General features: G+C 54.9%; 2 protein-coding genes and 1 long non-coding RNA gene across 5 annotated transcripts in view; 1 reads left to right on the forward strand and 2 right to left on the reverse strand.

Annotated features, from left to right (window-relative positions):
* On the reverse strand, nucleotides 1-8765 carry CORO6 (coronin 6). Its single transcript, XM_052658772.1, has 11 exons — nucleotides 8557-8765; nucleotides 7117-7376; nucleotides 5537-5659; nucleotides 4801-4930; nucleotides 4514-4695; nucleotides 3300-3419; nucleotides 2754-2858; nucleotides 2523-2668; nucleotides 2061-2118; nucleotides 1732-1962; nucleotides 1-1642 (listed from the first exon to the last, which is right to left on the reverse strand). The coding sequence occupies exons 2-11, from the start codon at nucleotides 7312-7314 to the stop codon at nucleotides 1520-1522; spliced, it is 1416 nt and encodes a 471-aa protein (XP_052514732.1). The 5' UTR covers nucleotides 7315-7376; nucleotides 8557-8765; the 3' UTR covers nucleotides 1-1519.
* LOC128065573 (uncharacterized) overlaps nucleotides 7337-19762 on the forward strand; it is a 24220-nt gene continuing 11794 nt past the window's right edge. Inside the window, exons 1-2 of one of the 3 annotated variants that reach the window (XR_008201071.1) lie at nucleotides 7337-7677; nucleotides 9948-10266. This is a non-coding gene — a long non-coding RNA (uncharacterized LOC128065573). Of the gene's footprint in view, nucleotides 7678-8807; nucleotides 8955-9947; nucleotides 10267-19762 lie in introns of those variants that run through there. The other 2 variants (XR_008201072.1, XR_008201070.1) reach the window with 2 other exon arrangements.
* The window catches only part of SSH2 (slingshot protein phosphatase 2), a 103141-nt gene continuing 96003 nt past the window's right edge, over nucleotides 12625-19762 (reverse strand). The window contains exon 14 of the mRNA XM_052658768.1: nucleotides 12625-19609. Within this exon, the coding sequence (XP_052514728.1) occupies nucleotides 17582-19609 (2028 nt within the window). The 3' untranslated portion in view covers nucleotides 12625-17581. The remainder of the gene's footprint in view (nucleotides 19610-19762) is intronic.

Raw genomic sequence — 19762 nt, forward strand, 5'->3', positions numbered from 1 at the left:
TTTTTCCTACCTGCCTTTACTGGGGAAGACTGCCCACCCGCGGGCTGAGGGTTCCTTCTGAACCTCAGAGTGGGGAGGGCTCTGAAGTAAGAGGGTGTCTGGTGGGTCCTGAGCCGAGGGTTTCATCTGTCAGGGCCTCCAGGATTCTGGCGGTGGCATTTACAGAGGCTGGGGGTCTCGCATCCCCACCCATGCAGGAGGCAGAGACTGAGCACTTGGTAAATGTTTCATTCAGAGCATCTTGTTTTCCTCCTAGAGTCAAGGCCACAGCAGAGTGCTGGGAGGGGGGTGTGTGTGTGTGTACAGCAGAGGGCTGGGAGGGGGGTGTGTGTGTGTGTACAGCAGAGGGCTGGGAGGGGGGTGTGTGTGTGTGTACAGCAGAGGGCTGGGGTGTGTGTGTGTGTGTACAGCAGAGGGCTGGGAGGGGGGTGTGTGTGTGTGTACAGCAGAGGGCTGGGAGGAGTGTGTGTGTGTACAGCAGAGGGCTGGGGGGTGTGTGTGTGTGTACAGCAGAGGGCTGGGGGGGGTGTGTGTGTGTACAGCAGAGGGCTGGGAGGGGTGTGTGTGTGTGTGTACAGCAGAGGGCTGGGAGGAGTGTGTGTGTGTACAGCAGAGGGCTGGGGGGTGTGTGTGTGTGTACAGCAGAGGGCTGGGAGGAGTGTGTGTGTGTACAGCAGAGGGCTGGGGGGTGTGTGTGTGTGTACAGCAGAGGGCTGGGGGGGGTGTGTGTGTGTACAGCAGAGGGCTGGGAGGGGTGTGTGTGTGTGTGTACAGCAGAGGGCTGGGAGGAGTGTGTGTGTGTACAGCAGAGGGCTGGGGTGTGTGTGTGTGTGTACAGCAGAGGGCTGGGAGGTGTGTGTGTATGTGTGTGTAGTGGAGGTGGAACCTGCTTCCTTTTGCCAGTTTGCTGGTTGGTTCTTCTGAGAAAGTGCCACGTGGAAGCTGCCCTCTCCCCCGCAGGTGGGGAGAAGGAAGGGAGCCCTCTGCCATGGACTAGTGGGTGTAGCCCGGCGGACCAGCTCTACAGCCAATGTTTGTGTCTGGTAGAACTGGGGTGGCACCCGTTCAGTTGACCACTCAGGGTGGTGGGGTCAAGTGAGCTGATTAGAGGGAGAAGTGTAATTTTCCCCAGTCTGGGGAGACCCGTCGAATCGCTACCGCTTTGAGGTCAATCTCAAGCTCCCCACCATCTCCAAGCATTGCGCTAACACTAAGCACTTCTCTGCCCTGGGCGAGGAACAAAGGGGACACTGCCTGCGGTGCAGCACCATTGCTGAGGCCCTTCCAAGGCCAGCTCCTGCCTAAATCCGGGATGAGGTATGCAGCCAGGCGGGCGCCAGACGGACACGAGTCTCTGCAATTGTCCAGAACTCCCGCGAAGGGCGGAGTTCCCTCCCCAGTCCCCGCCCAGGCCTAGGGGGCGGAGTGCGGAGCTCGGGACCCAAAGCCGGGGCCTGCGGGTGTGCTGGCGCTCCGCCCCGTTGTGCCTCCTGGCTTGGACCTCCCCGGTGGCGCTGCGCTAGTCCGTGCCGTCCACCAGCTCACACAGCATGTTCTCCAAAGACGTGATGCGCTGCTCCTGAGCCTGCACCTGCTCGCGCAGGGCCTTGATCTCCTCCAGCAGCGTCTCCAGGGTGTGTTGCTGCGGGGCGCAGAGGACAGGAGAGGTGTTGGGCGCGGGGCCGTAGGGGGCTGCAGATTGGGCCTTGGTGGAGCCGGGCGGGGCCTTACCGACAAGGGGGCATTGCTGGCTGACTGGCTGCGACGAGGGCCAGAGGGCGGGCGCACGTCCAGGATGTTGGGCTTGGTGACCCGCAGCTCGCGGTGCTTGGGAGGCACGTAACCATCCCTCAACGAGATGAGCACGGGGTCGGCGTCCTGACCTGATAGCCATTCGTCTGCTTCTAGGGCCGGCTCGGGGCCCGGAGTATCTGGATAAAGGTCGTCCTGGAACAGGTCTGACTGCGGGGGTAGGGAGATAGGAGAACAAGCGCAGAGTCTGGCCTGCTCCGCTCCCTGCCGCCTCGGAGCTCTGCCCAACCCTCTCGCGATCAACTCACCTTGCGAGGCACAGTCATGACGATGGGTTCACACTTTCTTTCGTGCAACTTGTAGAACCTAAAAGGGAGCGGGGATCAGCAACCGCTCAGGCTCCCACTCCCTTCACTTTTGCTGGGGACCAAGGGGGATCGCAGAGAGTCGGACACGACTGTGCGACTGAACTGAAGGGGTTAGAAGCCAGCACTTGCTGGGCGCCTAAGATGCACGGCACTTTAAACACATCCAACTGGTAAAACGCCTCTGAGAGGGTGTTTATCATCCTTAACAGGTTAAGAAACTTAAGTTCAGAGAATGTCAAGCGTGTAGCGTTGTGGCTGGCACTGGAAACGAGTCTGTTTGACCCCAACCTCCCAACCCAGCCCACTCCTTTCCAAAGATTACACGCCTGGGGAAGCCCCCGCATCTTCCCAGATGGGACGTGGGGACAGAGGCAGGTGAGCAGGAAGGGCAAAGCTGCTGACCGTGCGATCTCGCACTTGCTGACATCGAGTCCCCGCTTGGGCATGAAGCCCATGCCCCTCTGCGGCTCCTTGCTGCTGAAGGTGTTCAGGTAGTGCACGAAGGGCGGTTCCTCAGTGATCTCAAAGTACCGAATGCTGCTGTCGCCCTGCAAAGCCAGTCAGTTCAGAGCCGTATCGGGCAGGCCCCCCTCATCTCCGTCCGGCCCCTTTTCCCCTCCCGGCCACCAGCACCTTGCCGCACAGGTAGACGATGCTGGAGTCGGCATCATAGAAAGGCAGTAGGACCCCGTTGCTTGTGTCCATCTCCTGCAGCGCCACTGGCTCCTCGAAGTTGTTCTGCCCAAGCACAGGAGGCGTGAACCGCCAGCCCCAGCCTGCCCTCGGTGCCGCTTCCGGATGCCCCCAAGCTCCTGGACACTGCCTGCCCTCCCTGATGCCCTCGCACTCCCAAGGCAGCTCTGGTGAACGAAACTGCAGACCCAACCTCTGGACACCACTCCTGGTCCCCCGCACCTAGACCCCTGTGCCGTCGCATGCAGTCACCGCAAACCACCCCCAGGGACTCGGCATCACCAGGTAGGGGCGCCAGCGTGGGCTCCTTCAGGCGACGCAGCAAAACTGGGCAGAGGGGTGGGTGTGGGGTTGGCAGGCGCTGCCAAGGGGGCAGCAGCCTCCAGCCCTGTCCAGGTGGGCATGCCCTGCGGGTGGGGGGCGCCTGGCCCCTCCCCCGTGATGCCAGTCCCCGGGGCACACACCCCAAGCGTCCAGCTGCGTTACCGGGTCCCACAGGCCCAGCTCTCGCTGGCTCATGCGGGTGAAGCCCGTGGTGAAGATATGACCCTGGCGCGTGAAGACGGCCCGCATGGGCCTCATTCCCTCGTGGGCCGCAAACCTCTCCTGGGGAGGGGGGGAGGAGACAGGGAGAGGCGTCACCCAGCTGCCTGCCCTAGGAAGCCTGGAGGGCCGGGCAACCAACTTGCTGACTTAGGTGTGAGGGCGGGGGCGGAGACAAAAGGGGCCCTAAATATTCAGTTTCCTGGGGTCCCCCTGGGTGGCCCCAGGCCTGGAGAGCGCGGGGCGCGCACGCGTCTCTGCAGATGCTGAGCCCTTAAACGCCCTCAGCGCAGGGGAGATGTCTGTGGGCTTCCCCGGAGCGCGGCCAGGCTCTTCCCAGACCGGAGCTCCCCGCTCCGCTTCGGCTCTCTTGGACGCGGGCCACGGCCGGGGAGGGCGCTCCCAGCTGACCCAGCGAAGGAGTGAGCGCGTGCGGCCTGGCCTACCGGGTCCCAGAGCGCGAGTTGCCGCTCACTCATCCTGCTGAAGCCGGTGCTGAGCAGCTTCCCGTCTGTGGTGAAGACGGCCCGCAGCGGGCGGGCGCCCTCGTGAGGCCGGGCTCGCTCCTGCTCGCGGGGTTAGTGGGTTAGAGCGCGCACGGCTCCGCCCGGCCCCGCCGCGCTGGACGCGCCGACGGGCAGTGTCCCGCGCTGCCCGAGCCCCGGGTTAGATTGAGGCTGGTGAGGCAGGTGCCACCGCCCTCGCAGGCCACCCAGCTGGGACAGACAATGCACGGGGATGGCCCCCAACCCTCCACCCGGCTGGTCAACTAGGTTGGAAAGGGGCCTGCCTGCGAGCCAGGGTTGGGTCCAGACCCGGGAAGAAGGCGTGACGGCTGGGGGAGAGGGGTCCGGGGGCTCAGGTTCATGCAAGGTCTGGTGGGAGGATAGAGTCTGCAGCTTCTCCCCTCCTCAGTCTCGAATAGGGCAGCCCTCATCTGGGCTGCTGAGATGCAGGGAAGGGGGGAAACAGGAGCCGGGCAGAGACCAGCGGAGCTAGAGGCTTACTTAGGGCAGGGGGCTAAAGGGAGGACTGGGGTCTGGGATCGAGGTGGAAAAGGTGAGCGCTGGAAACAGGGCTCAGGGGAGGGCGGGTACAGAGGCCTGACAGCTGCCCCCTGATGTAGGGGCTGGGGAGTGGCCAGGCCAGGCACTCACCGCCACCACCTGGCCCTTGCGTGGGTCGATGATTCGCAGGGTCTTGTCCTTGCAGGTGGTGGCTAGCAAGCTCCCGTTGGTGTTCCAGCACACGCTGTGGATGACGTCTGGGTGCATGTCGTCTAGACTCAGGAGCACCTCCCCAGTGCCCACGTTCCAGATGATGATCACATTGTCACCACCTGCCCAGAATGGCCAGACATCATCACCTGGGCCCTGCCTTTGCCACTCCCACCCCCTCCGCCGCCCCCGATCTATGGTAGGGACCCCTCCCTAGCCCCCCAGACCTGCACTGAGCAGGACATTCCGGGCAGTGGGGTGCCAGGAGAGGATGCCCACACGTTTGGAGTGGCCCTCCAGTGTGATGATGGGCTCTGTGATGTTGCGCACAGGGGTATAGTCTGGAATCTGCCACACCTGGGTGGAAGGAAAAGGCGTAGGGTAGGTGGGATGAGGAGCCAGCTTCATCACTGCTCCTCCCCTACTTCCTGGAGACGGAAATGGCAACCCACTCCAGTATTCTTGCCTGGAAAATCCCATGGACAGAGGAGCCTGTTCATGGGGTTACAGGCTAAAATTTATGGGGTCGCAAAGAACAGGACACGACTGAGAGATTTCACTTCTTCCCCTAATCCCCCACCTCCACCGCAACTCCACCGGCCCTCTAGCCGGGTAAGAGTCAGATACAGGACAACATGCGATGGTGCCCGCCTGGGGCACGGGAAACGGCTGGGAGCCAGGAGGGGGCGCTGTCAGCTCTCCAGAGACCTCCCTACTCCCCCGAGCAGGGAGACTTCAGAACACTGCCCCCCTGCTCTTCAGGCTCCAAGGTGGCCACGGCTATTATTAGTCCTGAGCAGTGCATCCTGGGAGGGGGTGGGCATGTAGCTGAAAATAGCCTGGGAGCTGGGCAGGGCAGGTCCTGGCACTCAGCACCTCCCTTACCACCTTACACAGCACAGGTGAGGCCGCCCTCCCTGCTTCCCCTGCCCCACAGCCCAGGAGCATCCACCCGGTGCCTACCATGATAGTGGTGTCATCTGAGGCACTGGCGATGATGTTGTCATTGTGTGGGCACCAGTCAATGTCCAGCACAGGGGCAGTGTGCCCAGTGACCAGTGGGTAGTTCTTATCCACTCGCCCTGTCTGCAGGGGTCAGAGAAGGAGATATGGGGCTATTCTCCTGTGTGTTTTCGGGGGGGGGGGGGGGGGGAGTGGACCTGTTTACATCTCAACTGTATGTTATCTGTTGTCTCTTTGCAGAACTCACCCCCTCTCTGCTCCTTCAAACCCAGACAGCCTACTTCCTCTACTTCCCTGAAGGTAGAGTCTAAGTCATTTAATCAAGGAATCAGAGGCAGAGAGGTAAGATAACTTAGCCAAGGACACACAGTAAGATACTGGTAGAGCCAAGACTTGACTTCTCAGTCCAGTGCTCTTCCAAGAACACCTCCTTGGAGGACGCTGTTCTTGGGCCTGTCCCCTGCACCTGAAATATCTCTAGGAAACCCCTGATGGACTAGGTCAAGGTAAGGTTATATGCAGTGCAGGGCTGCATAGCTCCTTCCTAGCTTCACTGGGCAGATCTCTCCCTAGTCACTGGCTTTACCTTGGAACCACAAGCAGCAGGCACTCCTCGTGCCTGCTATCTCCCAACCTGAGCTGAGGCCCATCTATTTTTAATCTTTATGGTATGTTTGTGGGGGCTCTGAGGCCTTTGCAGGGGCTGACATCGACCCAGACCAGGTGGCAGGGAAGAGGGGTGGCTGTGTGGCACTGGAATGGTGGTTGTACTGGGGGAGGGGGTGGCTCCCACTGAAATTTGAGCCCTGGGGATGGTGTCCTTGGATGGCGTCTGCATTGTCTTGGAGTGAATCACTGGCTATTGTCAGGCCTCATCCTGACCTTGCCACCTGTGGGGCCTCTCCTAACAAGGTGTAGAGGCCAGAATCCAGGTTAAGGTCATGCCTTGGAGTGGACAGCCTATGGGTAGGGATGGCTGAGGGCCTTGAGGCTGCTCAGTAAAGGTGATGGTCATTGCTTGGCCCCCACCCCTGGAGTATTGGGGGCTCTGGCCTGATATGTCATGTCCCCCTGCCTTTTGCTCTCATTCTACCTCACTGCAAGAACCAGAAAGGGGGAGGCAGCCAAGGATTCTGGATAGAGCCTGACCCTGTCCTCACTGTGCTTCTCTGCGGTGTGATTTAATCCAGTAGTCACCCCGGGCTGGGTACAAAGATCCAGAGGCCAGAAACACGAAGGGGGGTGGCATCAGGAGAATAGAAACAGAAGCCAGCCAGGTCCTGACTCCACTGCTTCCCAACTATCTATCACCCCCTCCAGGTCCCTGCTGGGTACAATGTGCTGCATGGAGAAGGGATGGGCTGTGTGTGGGTGGGGACCAATGTGATGCTGCTGTTCTGGGAGGGGTGAGGGAGCCTCCCAATCGGTCCCAGAGCGACTGGGGGATAGGGAGCAGTCAGTCCACCTAGACTGTCCTGCCAAATTAGGAATGGAGCTAGGTGAGAACACAGGCTGCTGTCCAGAGTCCCCAGGAGTCACAGTCGGTGTCCTTCACCTGCTTCCTTCCCCTCATCCCTCACCTTGGCCAGAGGCAGGACGATGAAGGCACCTCCACCCCCAGCCTCCACAATAATGGCCAGGAATTTGGGGTTGACGGCACAGAAGGAGCTGTCCCATGTGACCTTGGACACACGGATATCCTCGTAGGCCTGGTCAGCCTTTGCTGCCTGTCCAAACACGTGGCGGAACTTGCTCTGCCGAACCACGCGCCGGCTCATAGCTGGGGCCAGAGATGAAGGATCTCAGTGCCCAGAAATGCTTTTGGTCCTTAGTCCTGTAGCTGTGGGAGGGAGGAAGAGTTGGGGGAGTGGCAAGTGAGAAGGATTATCTTGCCAAGAGTCAGGTATAAATTAATATAGAGTCTGGTCCTAGAAGCAAGGCGTTTTCTTCAAGGTGATTAATATATGGGAGTTCTTCGCTTAGTTCGAGGGACTTGGACTGGGGACCTGACTTCTCCTTAGAGACCGGCCCTTAGACTGGGGCCAACAGTGGAAGCTAACTGGGCCTGAAAGCTTCCTGGACCTTCAAGCGGTTTTGGGAGGAGCCTCAACACCAGGCTGCCCTCCGGCTGCCAGCCTTGGGTGAGTATCTCTTCATCGAAGTGTTTTATCTCCCAGAGGCGTCTTGTCCAGAATCAGAGACTTCCTGGCTTAAGGCCATTTGAGGGGCTAGGACTGCAGCCCCCCAAGATTCTAAGTTCAGCATCTCTGGCATAGGTTAGGCGAATGGGGTTTGCCTTTTTCTAAAAATTTGCCAAGGAGGAGTTCCTCCTGTCAGCTAACCTGAGTCCTTCCTGCCCCTGTTGTCCTCAGTTTCCTGCCATGCTGTTGGGGGTCGGGTGGGAGTGGGAGGAACGCGCCGTAAGGTAGACGTCCTCCTCCCACCCTTCTCGCACCGGCTTCTCTTAAGAGGCCCTCACCACGGTATTCTGGCTTTTGCCCGCCATACTTCAGTCCCACTTCTCCTCTGGGTCCTCTCTCCTGCTAAACTCTTGCGGCTGGGGTCCTCGAACCCCTCCCCAGGCCAGAGCCGGATTTTCAGAAGTGGAATGGGGAGGGTGAGGTGCCTCTTCTCCCGCTAGGAGCTTGCACTCAGCTCTTCCTCAGGCACCACACCGAGCGCTTCCCAAGCCGCAGCCGCTGCCTCCAGCCCCTCCCCAGCACCGGGCATCCTTGTGCCCTTCAAGCCGCTTCTGCAGCCCCCGGCCTCAGGCCCGGCCTCCGGCCTCCCCGCACCCTCCTCCGGCCCCGGCACTGCGTTCTTGCGAGACGAGGTGTCTGCGCCCTGAGGGCGCGCGGGCCGCTGTCCGGCCAAATATAGACGCCAAGTCCGCCCCGCCCGGGACCGAATTTGGCGGCGGTGGCGGGGGCGGGTGGAGGGAGCGCAGACCTCTGTCCCCTCCAGACACCCCGCCCGCTCCACTGGCTGCGGCGGCGGTGTTTTGGGGGCGGGGGGAGTACCTGGTCTTGGGCCGGCCGAGGGGTGCTCACGCTGCGACTTCTCTGCGGAGCGGCTTGGCGGTGCGCTGAAGGCCGAGGGAGGCGTCAGGGCGCCGGAACTGCCTCTCCGGGTGTCCGCGGCGTCTGGGGCCCGGGCGTTCGGCTGCGCGCTCCGGCCTCTGCCTGCGACTCCCGGGGCCGGGCGCCGCTGCAGTCCCAGCTGCCGCTGCCATCAACCTGCGGAGGCGGGGCCTTCGGCGGGGGCGGGGACACAAGGCCCCGCCCCTCCAGCGGCGGGAAAGTCGAGCGCCGAACAGGCTGCGCGACTCGTCCGTCGGGCTGTGAGAAGCGTCCAGAGTAATTTTGCTTGTGTGCTCGTGGGCTATGCGTGATCCTTCTCCGGGCTCCGCGCCTACCGGGTGAGCTGGGGAGGCGCAGGTTCCTAGACCTTAGAGCTGGGCGCTGAGACGCGAGCCTACGAGGGGGCGCGCTCCTCTTAGAGCCGGCGGCCGCGCGAGATCAGATGCCTTCGCGCTGCATTCCTGCTGCAATCACAGTCCCAATTTAGCCAGTCCCGGCAGGCTGGGGCTGTGGGACTGCACGTCCACATACCACCGAGGAGAGAGCCCCGAGGATGCTCTAGGGACCCTTGGATGAGGGCCTAGGTTGGCCCAGGGCAGCTGGGAGAGTCCCTGACAGGGGGCTGTGAATGTTATTGTTGCTGTTATTAATACACTGTCATTCTACTAGACATTTCACCCCTTTAGGGAGGATTCCACAGAACAGGGCAGAAAGCAACCTAAAAACTGGGAGTAGGAATGGAGAAAAAAGTGAACACCAGGTTCAAGAAAAAGCAGCTGGCCCAGGTCTTTGGCCAGATTTTAGACACTAAACCTGACTCCTCAAGTCTTGAGGGCCTTGTTTGTATTGGTGTTCTACTGTGCTCCGGGGAAGCCCCTACCCACCTCCCACTCCCTTCAAGACCCTTGGATCTGAGTATTGACCAAGATTAGTCGTGTCCGACTCTGCGACCCCACGGACTATACAGTCCATGGAATTCTCCAAGCCAGAATATTGGAGTGGGTAGCCTTACCCTTCTCCAGGGGATCTTCCCAACCCAGGGATGGAACCCAGGTCTCCCTCAGTGCAGGCAGATTTTTTACCAGCTGAGCCACAAGGGAAGCCCAAGAATATTGGAGTGGGTATCCTATTTCTTCTTCAGCAGATCTTCCCCACCTGGGAATCAAACTGGGGTCTCCTGCATTGGAGGTGGATTCTTTACCAGCTGAGTTAGACCAAGATTAAGGAAGAGATAAAAAGAAATCTGATCAAAATGCAGCCAGTGAAAACAATTAGTCCCTAATAGCTGCTCTTTAAGCAGTCTCACCTGCTGCCTGGATTTCTTCCTTTAGATCACGAGGCCCTGGAGGGCACAGGCGACCAGCAATTTCTTCTCATTCTCCAGGAGTGAGTGAGTGAAGTCTCTCAGTCGTGTCCGACTCTTTGCGACCCCATGGACTATAGCCTACCAGGCTCCACTATCCATGGGATTTTCCAAGCAAGAATACTGGAGGGGATTGCCATTTCCTTCTCCAGGAGATCTTCCCGACCCAGGGACTGAACCCAGGTCTCCCGCATTGTAGACAGACGCTTTACCATCTGAGCCACCAGGGAAGTTTTTCTCTGGACACACCTGGAAATCAATGGAACACAGCCTTCCAGAAGGTAGAGGTCAGCATTAGGGGTAAAAGGAGGGAAGGTGGTGGGAACCTCAAATGGATCACAAGGGTTGTTTCTCAGGAAGAGTCCAAGTATTCAGTGGCTTGTGGGCCAGACACTTGTTATGGGTACTTCAGGAATGATTATGGCATTGGAGTGGGGCATAAGAGTAGTTTATGAAGAATCTCCCTTTTACCTAAAGATTCCGGGCACATGATTAGGAGGGAAAGACCTGAGTGACTCAGTAGCTCCTTAATAACAATAGCTACACACTGTATTACAGACATTACACTTACTAATTCCATTCTGATAATAGTCTTCTGAGATGGGTACTATTATTACCCCTGTTTTACAGATGAGGAAACTGAGGCAGGAAACAGAGATAGTAGAGCTGAGATTCTTACCCAAGAGTTCTGGTGTCTGGGTCAAGCTTTTCAGCACCATGCATTTTTTTTTTTTTTTTTTGGCTGTGCTGGGTCTTCGTTGCTGCTTGGGCTTTTCTCTCGTTGTGGCGAGTTGGGGCCTCTCTAGTTGCCTCTCATTGTGGAGGACGGTATCTAGGGTATGCGGCCTCAGCAGTTGCAGCTCCTGGACTCTAGAGCATAGGCTCAATAGTTGTGGTGCACGGGCTTAGTTGCTCTGCAGCATGTGAGATCTTCTGAGACCAGGGGGATTCTTTACCATTGAGCCATCAGGGAAGCCCAGCACCATGCATTTCCGTCTCTCCTTGAAGGAGAATGTCACTTTGTCTCACAAATGCTGATACCAAGAATTACGTTTTGTGGCACAGAGGAAAGGACGCATGGACTAACTACAAAACTGGAGTTTTAGCCGTTGCTCAGTCACCCTATTTTTGCAGCTTTCTTGAGCTGTAAAATGAAGAGGGCTGGGTTAGGTTCTTTCCAATTCTGCACCACTTGTTGGCAGAAAAGCTACGTGACATGCTGTCTCCTACCTTGAAATGGCATTTTTTTCCTTCTCTCCTCTCCTTTTCTCCCTTTTAGAAAGAGTCAGGCACTCCATTCTAGAGGGAAGGGTCTGGGACTAGGAAGCAGGAATCCTTCAATCCATTCTGCCTTCAGTTCCAGCACTTGGGAAGTGGGGGAGGTGTGCTCTCCAGGTACAGGAGCAGGAACTCAGATATTGTTTAGAGCTGGTAAGGCTCAGCGCTGCCCTCTAGCCTTCTGGCTGCCAAGGCCTGGCAGAGCCATGGGTGGGTGGAGCCAAGGCACGAAGAATCAATCAGTGGAAGAAGCTCCTTGGACTTGGTGCTTTCCCTTGCCGTTATCCATCTAAACTGCAATCCGTAGGAGACAGGCATAGAAAGCCACGACTGATCAGGGTTTGGGACTCCAGGCACCTGTGGAATATTTTGTGAAAGGACTTTGCCTTCATCATCAGGCACTCTGGCACTCGAGCCGGACACCAGTGGTGTGCTCATCTCATTTGATATGGATGATTCATATCATCCATAAAACACTGACAAGGCAATGTTTTCTCTGGAAATGCTTTCCCTAGATGGTAGCACTGCTTTATATGTGATGAACGGCATCACTAAATATCTCATGGTGGGTCTGTTGGCGGGTTGGGAGAAGTGGAGACTCCTTCCCTCCCAGCCTGGTTTGTTGTGGATTTTGGGGCTGTGCCGTGCAACTTGTGGGATCTTAGTTTCCTGACCAGAGATTGAACCTGTGCCCTCTGCAGTGAAAGCTCAGAGTCCTAACCACTGGACCACCAGGGGATTCCTCCCCTTCCTGCCCTGTCCCCAGCCTGTTTTTTAGAGAGCTGCTCTTTAGCCCCATCTCTCTTCCTCTAGCATTGACATTAAGTGCTTCTTTTCTAACGGTGGGAGAGGGTTAAAGCTTTTACTTTGGAAAGTCACATCCCATTTCTAGAAACCTTTCTGTGAGCTGAGGTGCCTTGTGCCGAGCAAAAGCTTCTGAACTCTCATTCATGTCCAGAGAGGTCACCTACCCAAGAAATCCAGTCTCTGCTGGGCCAGGTCACGGCAGCTGTCCCGAGCAGACCCTTTGTCCCACAGATGGCGGAGGAATTTTGGTTCCTTTGCTTATTCATTCTAACATTCAGGTGGTGGCTTTGACAAGACCCTCTTTGACCAGGCAAGTTCCCAGCCTGGTCACTTGATTGGAGCCACACTATCTGAAATAACCTTTCATGACCCCATTTCCCATCTAGTCCCTGTTTTGTGAGAGGTAGAAAGTTGTATTTTTCCCCAGCACTCAGCTCTCTTATAGGGAGGGAGAGCAATCAGTGAGAATTGATTCATGTTTACCATCAGTGTTCTCTTCCAATCCCCCCACCTTCTCACCACCCCCCTCTTTTGTTGCACTTGATTGAGTACACGCTTCATCTTCAAAATAAAAATTTATTCAATCTGTAACAAGAACATTGAATCTGCACATTTGCGCACAAGTTCACATTTAAAAACAGCGGAGCACATCAATAATAAAAAATCTATGATACAAGTGGAACATCCCAACCAGCAGGAAGATTAAGGAAGGAGATGAGACCACTCTATATTCTGCTTCAAATGCCTCAAAAAGGTCCCAGAGATTCCAGGGAGCACCTGCTTTATTTAATAAAATGTGAGCATAAAAGTTTGGGATTGCCTGGGCAAAGGTTAACAGTCAGTGGGAGGGGCTTTGGGGACTTGTTTTCTACCTTTACAACAAGTCCTACAAAATAAAGTAGAAAGGAAAAAAGAAAAGGCACCTTAAGCTATGCCAAGCGAACCAAATTCCAATAGAACATCAAAACCAAACAATTCCCTGTAGACTTACTGATGGGGAAACATTTCAGGGCCAGTTAGTTGCCCAGCTTCCAGACCGAGTCATCAGCTCGGGTTAAGCCCCGGGTACAGGAGGCCGCCGCTAGTGCTGTTGTGAGGGCACAGATGGTGGCCTGAGTCACATAGCTCCTGGGGCATCTTCAAGCTGATGAGGGATGATTCCAGTTTAGAAATTCTGCCCCAGATTTCTGGGGCACGGAGAAAATGAGGCTGGTTCTCTTTTCACAGCAGGAGCCAGGCCCAGTCACCCTCCACTTCCAGGCTGGAAAAGTACAGAAGCATCTTGCAATAGCCCTCCATGGCATCCAGGGACCCCAAGCCCTAGAGAAGGGTTAGGAGTGTGCAGCTGCCTGCTCTGCTGGCAGGCAAGTTTTCATTCTAATACGGCCCCTGGATGAGTTGAGGCAGCAAATACATTTATGCCTAATACATGCCTTGATCTTTTAGTTTGGAAGGGAAAATGAATCCAAGATGCTCTTAAGTTGGATTGGTGCTGAAAGAGCTAAGATTTCATCTCATCTACCATCAAAAAGCAAAACAAAATAGAAAAACAACACTAGCCATTCACCATTACAACCATCACTGTAAGACCACACCATCACTGAGGAAATGACTGTTTCCACACAGCGTGTTGGCTGGGAGTGCAGGACACAGATGGAAATCAGCTCCAGGCTGCCCCCACTTCCCTGTGAGGGCTGACCACAGGGCCTTGCGCTGTGTGAGGACGGCCAGGGCGGGTGCCTGGAGGAGGAGATGGAGCGGCCATCCAGATGATGCTCCTGTTAATACTCACAATGTAAACAAAGTATCCACAGACAGTTGTTCAAAAAAGCCAAAGAATGGCTTTATTTTAAAAATTGAAAATGCCCTTGAAAATGACCCTTTTTGCATAATGCTTTCTTAGAGTAATAACTCCCACCAAAAAAAAAATCTTTACTAAACATGGCTAGATCACTTCAGAACTGAAATCCTCAGCTGGAACAAATCAAGATTTCTGTGAGCTGCCACTCAGCAACTTCAGGTCTATCTGACGGCATCTGTCGAGGGCCTTTTAGCAGGAGGGGGGACCCCAGAGCCTGGGTGGTCATCCTCAGACTGTCCTTGGGGCTCCTGGTAGTTCCCAAAACTCAAGAAAGAGGAAATGCCAGCTGGGATACAGGTACAGAAGCAGGAGAATGCTAGGTAAAGAGCCTGAAATGTTAGGAGTGATCCCAAACATTTGGAATCTGAAAGGCCATCCAAATGAGGTGAGATGAGGATGGCTACAGTACAGTCCTGTGTCTGCTAGAGCACACACCATGCCCAAGTTGTTTCTAAAATCAAAAAGGGGGGGCTTCTTCCTGCTGACCAGAGCGCCATCCAGATTACAGCTCAAACTCTGTGTGCCCTAGGGCTTTCACCCCGTGCACCACAATGTGACTTTGTATACACACACACACAATCACACACACACACAATCACACACACACACAATCACACAGCCCTCCAGAATAAACTTTGAGTCAGGCTACGGTAGTTTTCAAAGTAAAGAGAACAAGAGGCACTGAGCGAGAGGTCAAAACTTCTACTCATCTCTGTCAATCGCCCAGACCTGCTGTTTTGGGTCTGAGTTTTCCATGAACAGAAAAGGGAAATAGGTCACCCGAGATTATCAGACCGTTTGAAGAGAATACAGTTTGGAAAGTTGTTGATAGGCTATCATGGACTTCCCCTGGACAGAACTCAGCTACGTAAATAGCACAAGAACACTCAGCTGTGGGAGTCTAAGGGCTGGCAAAACCCCATGGCATGCTTGAATTACAGACCTCATGTAGAGAATGTTTCTTTAGGCAGGTAAATTAAATGATTAAAAAATATAATTATTTTTTAAAAAAGGCAGAGCAAGACCATTTCCTCACCACTTAAGAAAAAGTTTTTTTCTTCACAGCGTTTGAGGGTTCCCCCCACCCCCCGCATCTCTGTTGTTATTTAATGCAGTGAGAGTGACCATTAAACACCATGGCGAGAACAGTGCAATACTGTCAACGCCCAGGTGTGTACTTCTTGATACGAGGGATGTCACCATCTCAGGGGAGTCACCGAGTGGACACGACTCTTTACCTCCATGCCAAGCCTCCTCCTACAATCCTGCACAGCTCCCTGTCCTTTCCCCATCATCTTGGTGATGGAACTGCCTCAACCAGACAGGGCAGTGTCAGTGGATGAGCCCTGGAAATTCACAACCCTGTCTTGCAAGTCTCCTCACACTGGAACATGCCACCTAGCATAACACTTTACAACACACTGAATATCCAGGAGTCACAAAACTGCGTGGATGATACATCTGAACACTGAAGAAACTATTCTGGAACAGCAGAGGTACCTATTATTACTACACCTTAAAAAACACTTAGAACAGGAGGTTTCTGTCTAACTGGCCTCCTGGCAGGGACGTCAGACCCAACCATGGCCTCCTCATGGCAACTGGATTCACAGCTCGTCTTGGGCACCTAGGAGTGGCCTCAGCCCATCTCTGCTGTCTCCTTCAGGTCACCCTGGCCTCACCGAGCTCTGGCCTCTGACATCACATTCACAGCCTGTGAATCTGTCTTCTCTCAGTGCTGTGAAGAATCCCAAGCCTAAACCTCAGCTCTGTGCTTGGTGTGTCTCTCAGCGATGTGGCCATCGACCAGAGCACACAGGAAGCCCATCTGTAGGCCTCTGTGGTTCTGAGGAGCTGCAGAAGGCATTCCTTCCAGGCTCAACATGTGTTCTCTAAGAAGCTGAAACAGGGTATTTACGGGAGGTGCTCCTGCGCTAAGGACCTCCACAATAGCAGCAAAGCAACAGCATCCTAAATGTGGTCATTAGGGGCACCTGCCCTTGCCGAGGCCTCCCTGTGGCTCTTCAGCCCAATCTATTAGGGGCTTCTGACCTGGGCAGCAGTAACACTCACATATGCTCCCTGGTTCTGATTCAGCCAACGTTTTGGGATTTCAGTCTCAAAGAGGCATCAGCCTTCAGTCACGCTGCAATCTAATTGGGAGCCTTTGGGGGTTTCTCTGAGGAGGAAGTTACTAACGCATAATTTGGCAGGAGCTGGTGATTAGAAGTCTCCATTTAAATTACACCACTGTCCACAGATTCTCCGCAGATTCCTACCAACACCCATGAGTTTTATTTCTGTGGTATCTGTATGTCTTCCAGTTGCAGCTTTACTCCTTAAAATGGATTAAATCAAAAAGACCCTACAACATTAACAACAAAACAAGGTAACAAAGTGACGACATTATGTACATAAATACTGTATATAAACTAGAGAAATGACAAATCTTCCAGGAAAAGAAAAAAAGAAAACTTATGTCAAGTGTTAACAGTGATAATATTAAAAAGAAAAACCTTTGCATTCGATAGAGGTTATACATAGGTCATGTAACAATTCAAATATCTATGAAATTAAAAAAAGATAGGCAGCGCTGGGAGAAACAGCATGAGGGAGGAAAATAAATTGGAAAAAATATGGCCATGAAACTCAAAAGGCCCACAGAATTATTCAAGTAACGAGAGGGTTAAAACCCTACATCTGCACTCATTTTAGAACACAAACACATTTTCAGTTGCTGTTTTTCAAACTTGTCCCTATCGTGTTTTCTCATTGGGAGATGCTGCAGAGCACATTTCTGGGAGTTAGGGGGGAAGAGGGGGTGGGGAAGAAAGGGTAGGATGACCACCTTAGTGGAGTCCATCCACCCGGAAGATACTGGGCGTGACCACCTCTCCTCCCCCTATTTCACCGCCTCTTATTTGGCTTCCCTCTACAGAGGACCTCTTGGATTTCATTTGGAGGTCATTTTAAATTTAATAAAATTATTTGCTTGGGGTTAAAAAAAAAAAGTATTTGCTCGATAGGTTTACAAAGCCAGCTGTTATCATGCCTTTTTGTAATGATACACTCTGGAGACCAGAAGAGATGATTTCTGGAAGACCCTCTTTGAAAGCAAAGCAGAGCCTGCCCACCTTGGGAACTCCCAATGGGCTGGGCTGAGAACACGCTGACGTCAAGCTGCCCCCTTCAGCAAATCTGAATCCAATGCATCAGGTCTGGAGACCAAACCCTCATCACACAGGCCTAGGGCAGTGCTTCCAATTTCCAGCTTCATCCCCACCCTCCCCATCTGCTTCCTTCCTCAATCAAGCCAGCAGGCCTTTCCTCGGAGGGCAAAATGAGGAGCAGGTGGCAGTTGATTGAAAAACAGCACGTTGCCTTGGATAAAGGTGTTCTTTGAAAATGAGTATTTTTTTGAGGTTCGAATTTTCTCAAAAAAAAAAAAATTGACAAAATGGCCTTGCTGTCCAAATCAAACTCTCTCTCTCACACACACACGGGGTGGGGTTGGGGAACAAACCCTGCATGCTCCAGGAACAGTAAAATGACCAAAATATTATAAAATTAACCAATAAAGTGCATGGTTCTTTACGTATTACACCTGCCCCTTTTACAAACATTTCTTTTAGAAAGTCACGTGTACAGGCTCAGAATCACATGGTATTATAGAAGGGGTTGGTTGTCCGTTTTTTATCATTCGCTTTTCTCAGTCTCCTAAGGGGGTGAGTTCTGCCGTGCTGCTGTCGGGGCGCCACAGCCAGCCCCGGGGCCGGGCTGGTGTCCTGCAGTCCCTGGGTCGGTACCGAAGGCAGGCCTCCTTCCGAACTAGTCAATTCAGGTCCTGCCCTGGGGAGCAAACACTGCTGACTGTAACCAAACTCTTTGGCATACTGTACAAGGGGCCTCTCCACTGGCCTGCTCTGCGCGATACACTCTGTGGTTCTGAGCTGCTCTATGAAACACTTGGTGGGCTCTCGGTTCTGGGGAGTGTCTGGGTTTTCTGGGGGCTCCTGGGCCTCCATGCCTGAGTCCGTTCTGAGGAAGGGCTGAAGCAGTTTGAGATGAGGGGACTCAGAGGAGACAGGCTCCCTCTCTGGTGAACAGTCTTTACAGAGGTCCAAGTAACCTAACTTGGCAAGGGAAGCTGAACGCCTCATTTGGAGTGGCTTGGGGAGCCCTACCTGGGAAGTTGCTCGGGACCCGATTTCTTTAGCGCGTTCCTTCACCACCCTGGGGCTCTGACTGAGACTCTCTATACTGTCGCTACTGGAGCTGTGTGGGAGCTGATGGGCTACAGATGTTGGGTCCAGTTTTTCTAGTTGCTCCCCGATATTATTACCCAGTTGGCTGATTAAATGCAGGTCTTCGCTACTGAACTGGGAGCCCTGATATGGCACTTCATCACCCCTGGAGAGGGGGCTCTCCTGACTTTCTTCCTGGCTGCCCTGCTCGGTGGAGGGCTCACTGTCTGTGGTGCTGCTCTGCCCTGTGAAGCCTTCCAGGTGAACCACTGTCTGGGGGTGCAGGTGATCCGGGCTGGCGCCACATGGCTGGGTCGTGAGACTGACAACAGGCGCTGCTGGGCTGCTCAGGGTTGGGGGCAGCTCGACCGACCTGCAGTGCTCGTGCTGGGGAGAGGAAGAATGAGGCGGAGGTAGCACTCTGGGGTGCAGAGGAGCCTGGTGGGGGCTCAGCGTCCGGTTCAGATTTTCATCCAGAGCACAGAGGACAGTGAGGGTCTCTTCCACCTTCACTGTCCTCAGTCCCTGCGCCCCACTCTTCTCACTGCTGGCTCTTTCCCACCCTGGCCCGGGATCAGCGGATGTGGTTGTGTAGGTGTATTCAATGATTTCTATCTTCTTGGGAAAGGGAGCAGGGGCCACTGGTGTCTCGGGCCCCTGGCCTGAGACCCCAGTCCTGGGCTCCCGCAGGACGCCTTCATGCTGTGGGCCATGCTGAGGTGCTGGCGCTGGGTGAGACTCCCGCAGCTCAGGGGCTGGGATGATGGCAAGCTGCTCAGGACGCGGTAAAGAGCCAGACTCAGACCCACCGCATCGCCCTTGGCCCCTGCCTGTCTCTGGCTCCTTGGGGACATATGACAGTTCTGGGGCGGCTTCGTCACTCTTCCCTTTCGCTGCCGGGTCTGCCACCGAAGAATCGTTCTTGGAATTCTTACGAGTGGACAGCGAGGTCCCCACGGGGGCAGCACCATGGTGCTCCTGTTCTTGCCGCAGGCGCTCCTCAAACTCCAAGGTGGCTCGCCTCACGGACCCAGGGTACCACTTGGCATCCGCGGGCATCCCGGGGCCCCAGAGCTCTTGTTCCCCCTCTGCTGGTTCCTCTTCTTCCACCTCCGTGGTGGAGGAGTGTGCCCCTGGACACCCCTCAGGGTCCCCCTTCCCTGAGTCTTTGGCTGGTTCAGGCTGGGCTGGGCAGGAACCTTCACACTGCTCCAGGTGTCCAGGTCTGTTCTCGGCGGCCTGGGCCCTCTCCAGGGGCAGCTCGTGGACGATGTGCTTCTTTGGTGTGTGACAGGGGTTGGACAGCACATCTCCTTTCACTTGAATCTGTCCGACTCCTTGACTGATGGATTCAATCTCAGTGACGATTTCTTTGACTGACATCGCATTTTCTGAGTGTGGCTGCATGAAGATGTCTGGGCTGACCTGTTCTGAGATCGCCTGAGAAGAGGGAACAGTGAGAAGGTTATGGTAAACTGACTGGAAGAGCCAGATTGTTTGCTCACTAGCTTCTGATCCAGGAGAACCTTCTGGCTCTGAGGACACAAATCCTGGGGTGCCTGGAACTGTCCTCCGCCTGGCGTTACACTCTAT

The sequence above is a fragment of the Budorcas taxicolor genome, chromosome 19 (assembly GCF_023091745.1).
Source record: "Budorcas taxicolor isolate Tak-1 chromosome 19, Takin1.1, whole genome shotgun sequence".
NCBI lineage: Eukaryota > Metazoa > Chordata > Mammalia > Artiodactyla > Bovidae > Budorcas > Budorcas taxicolor.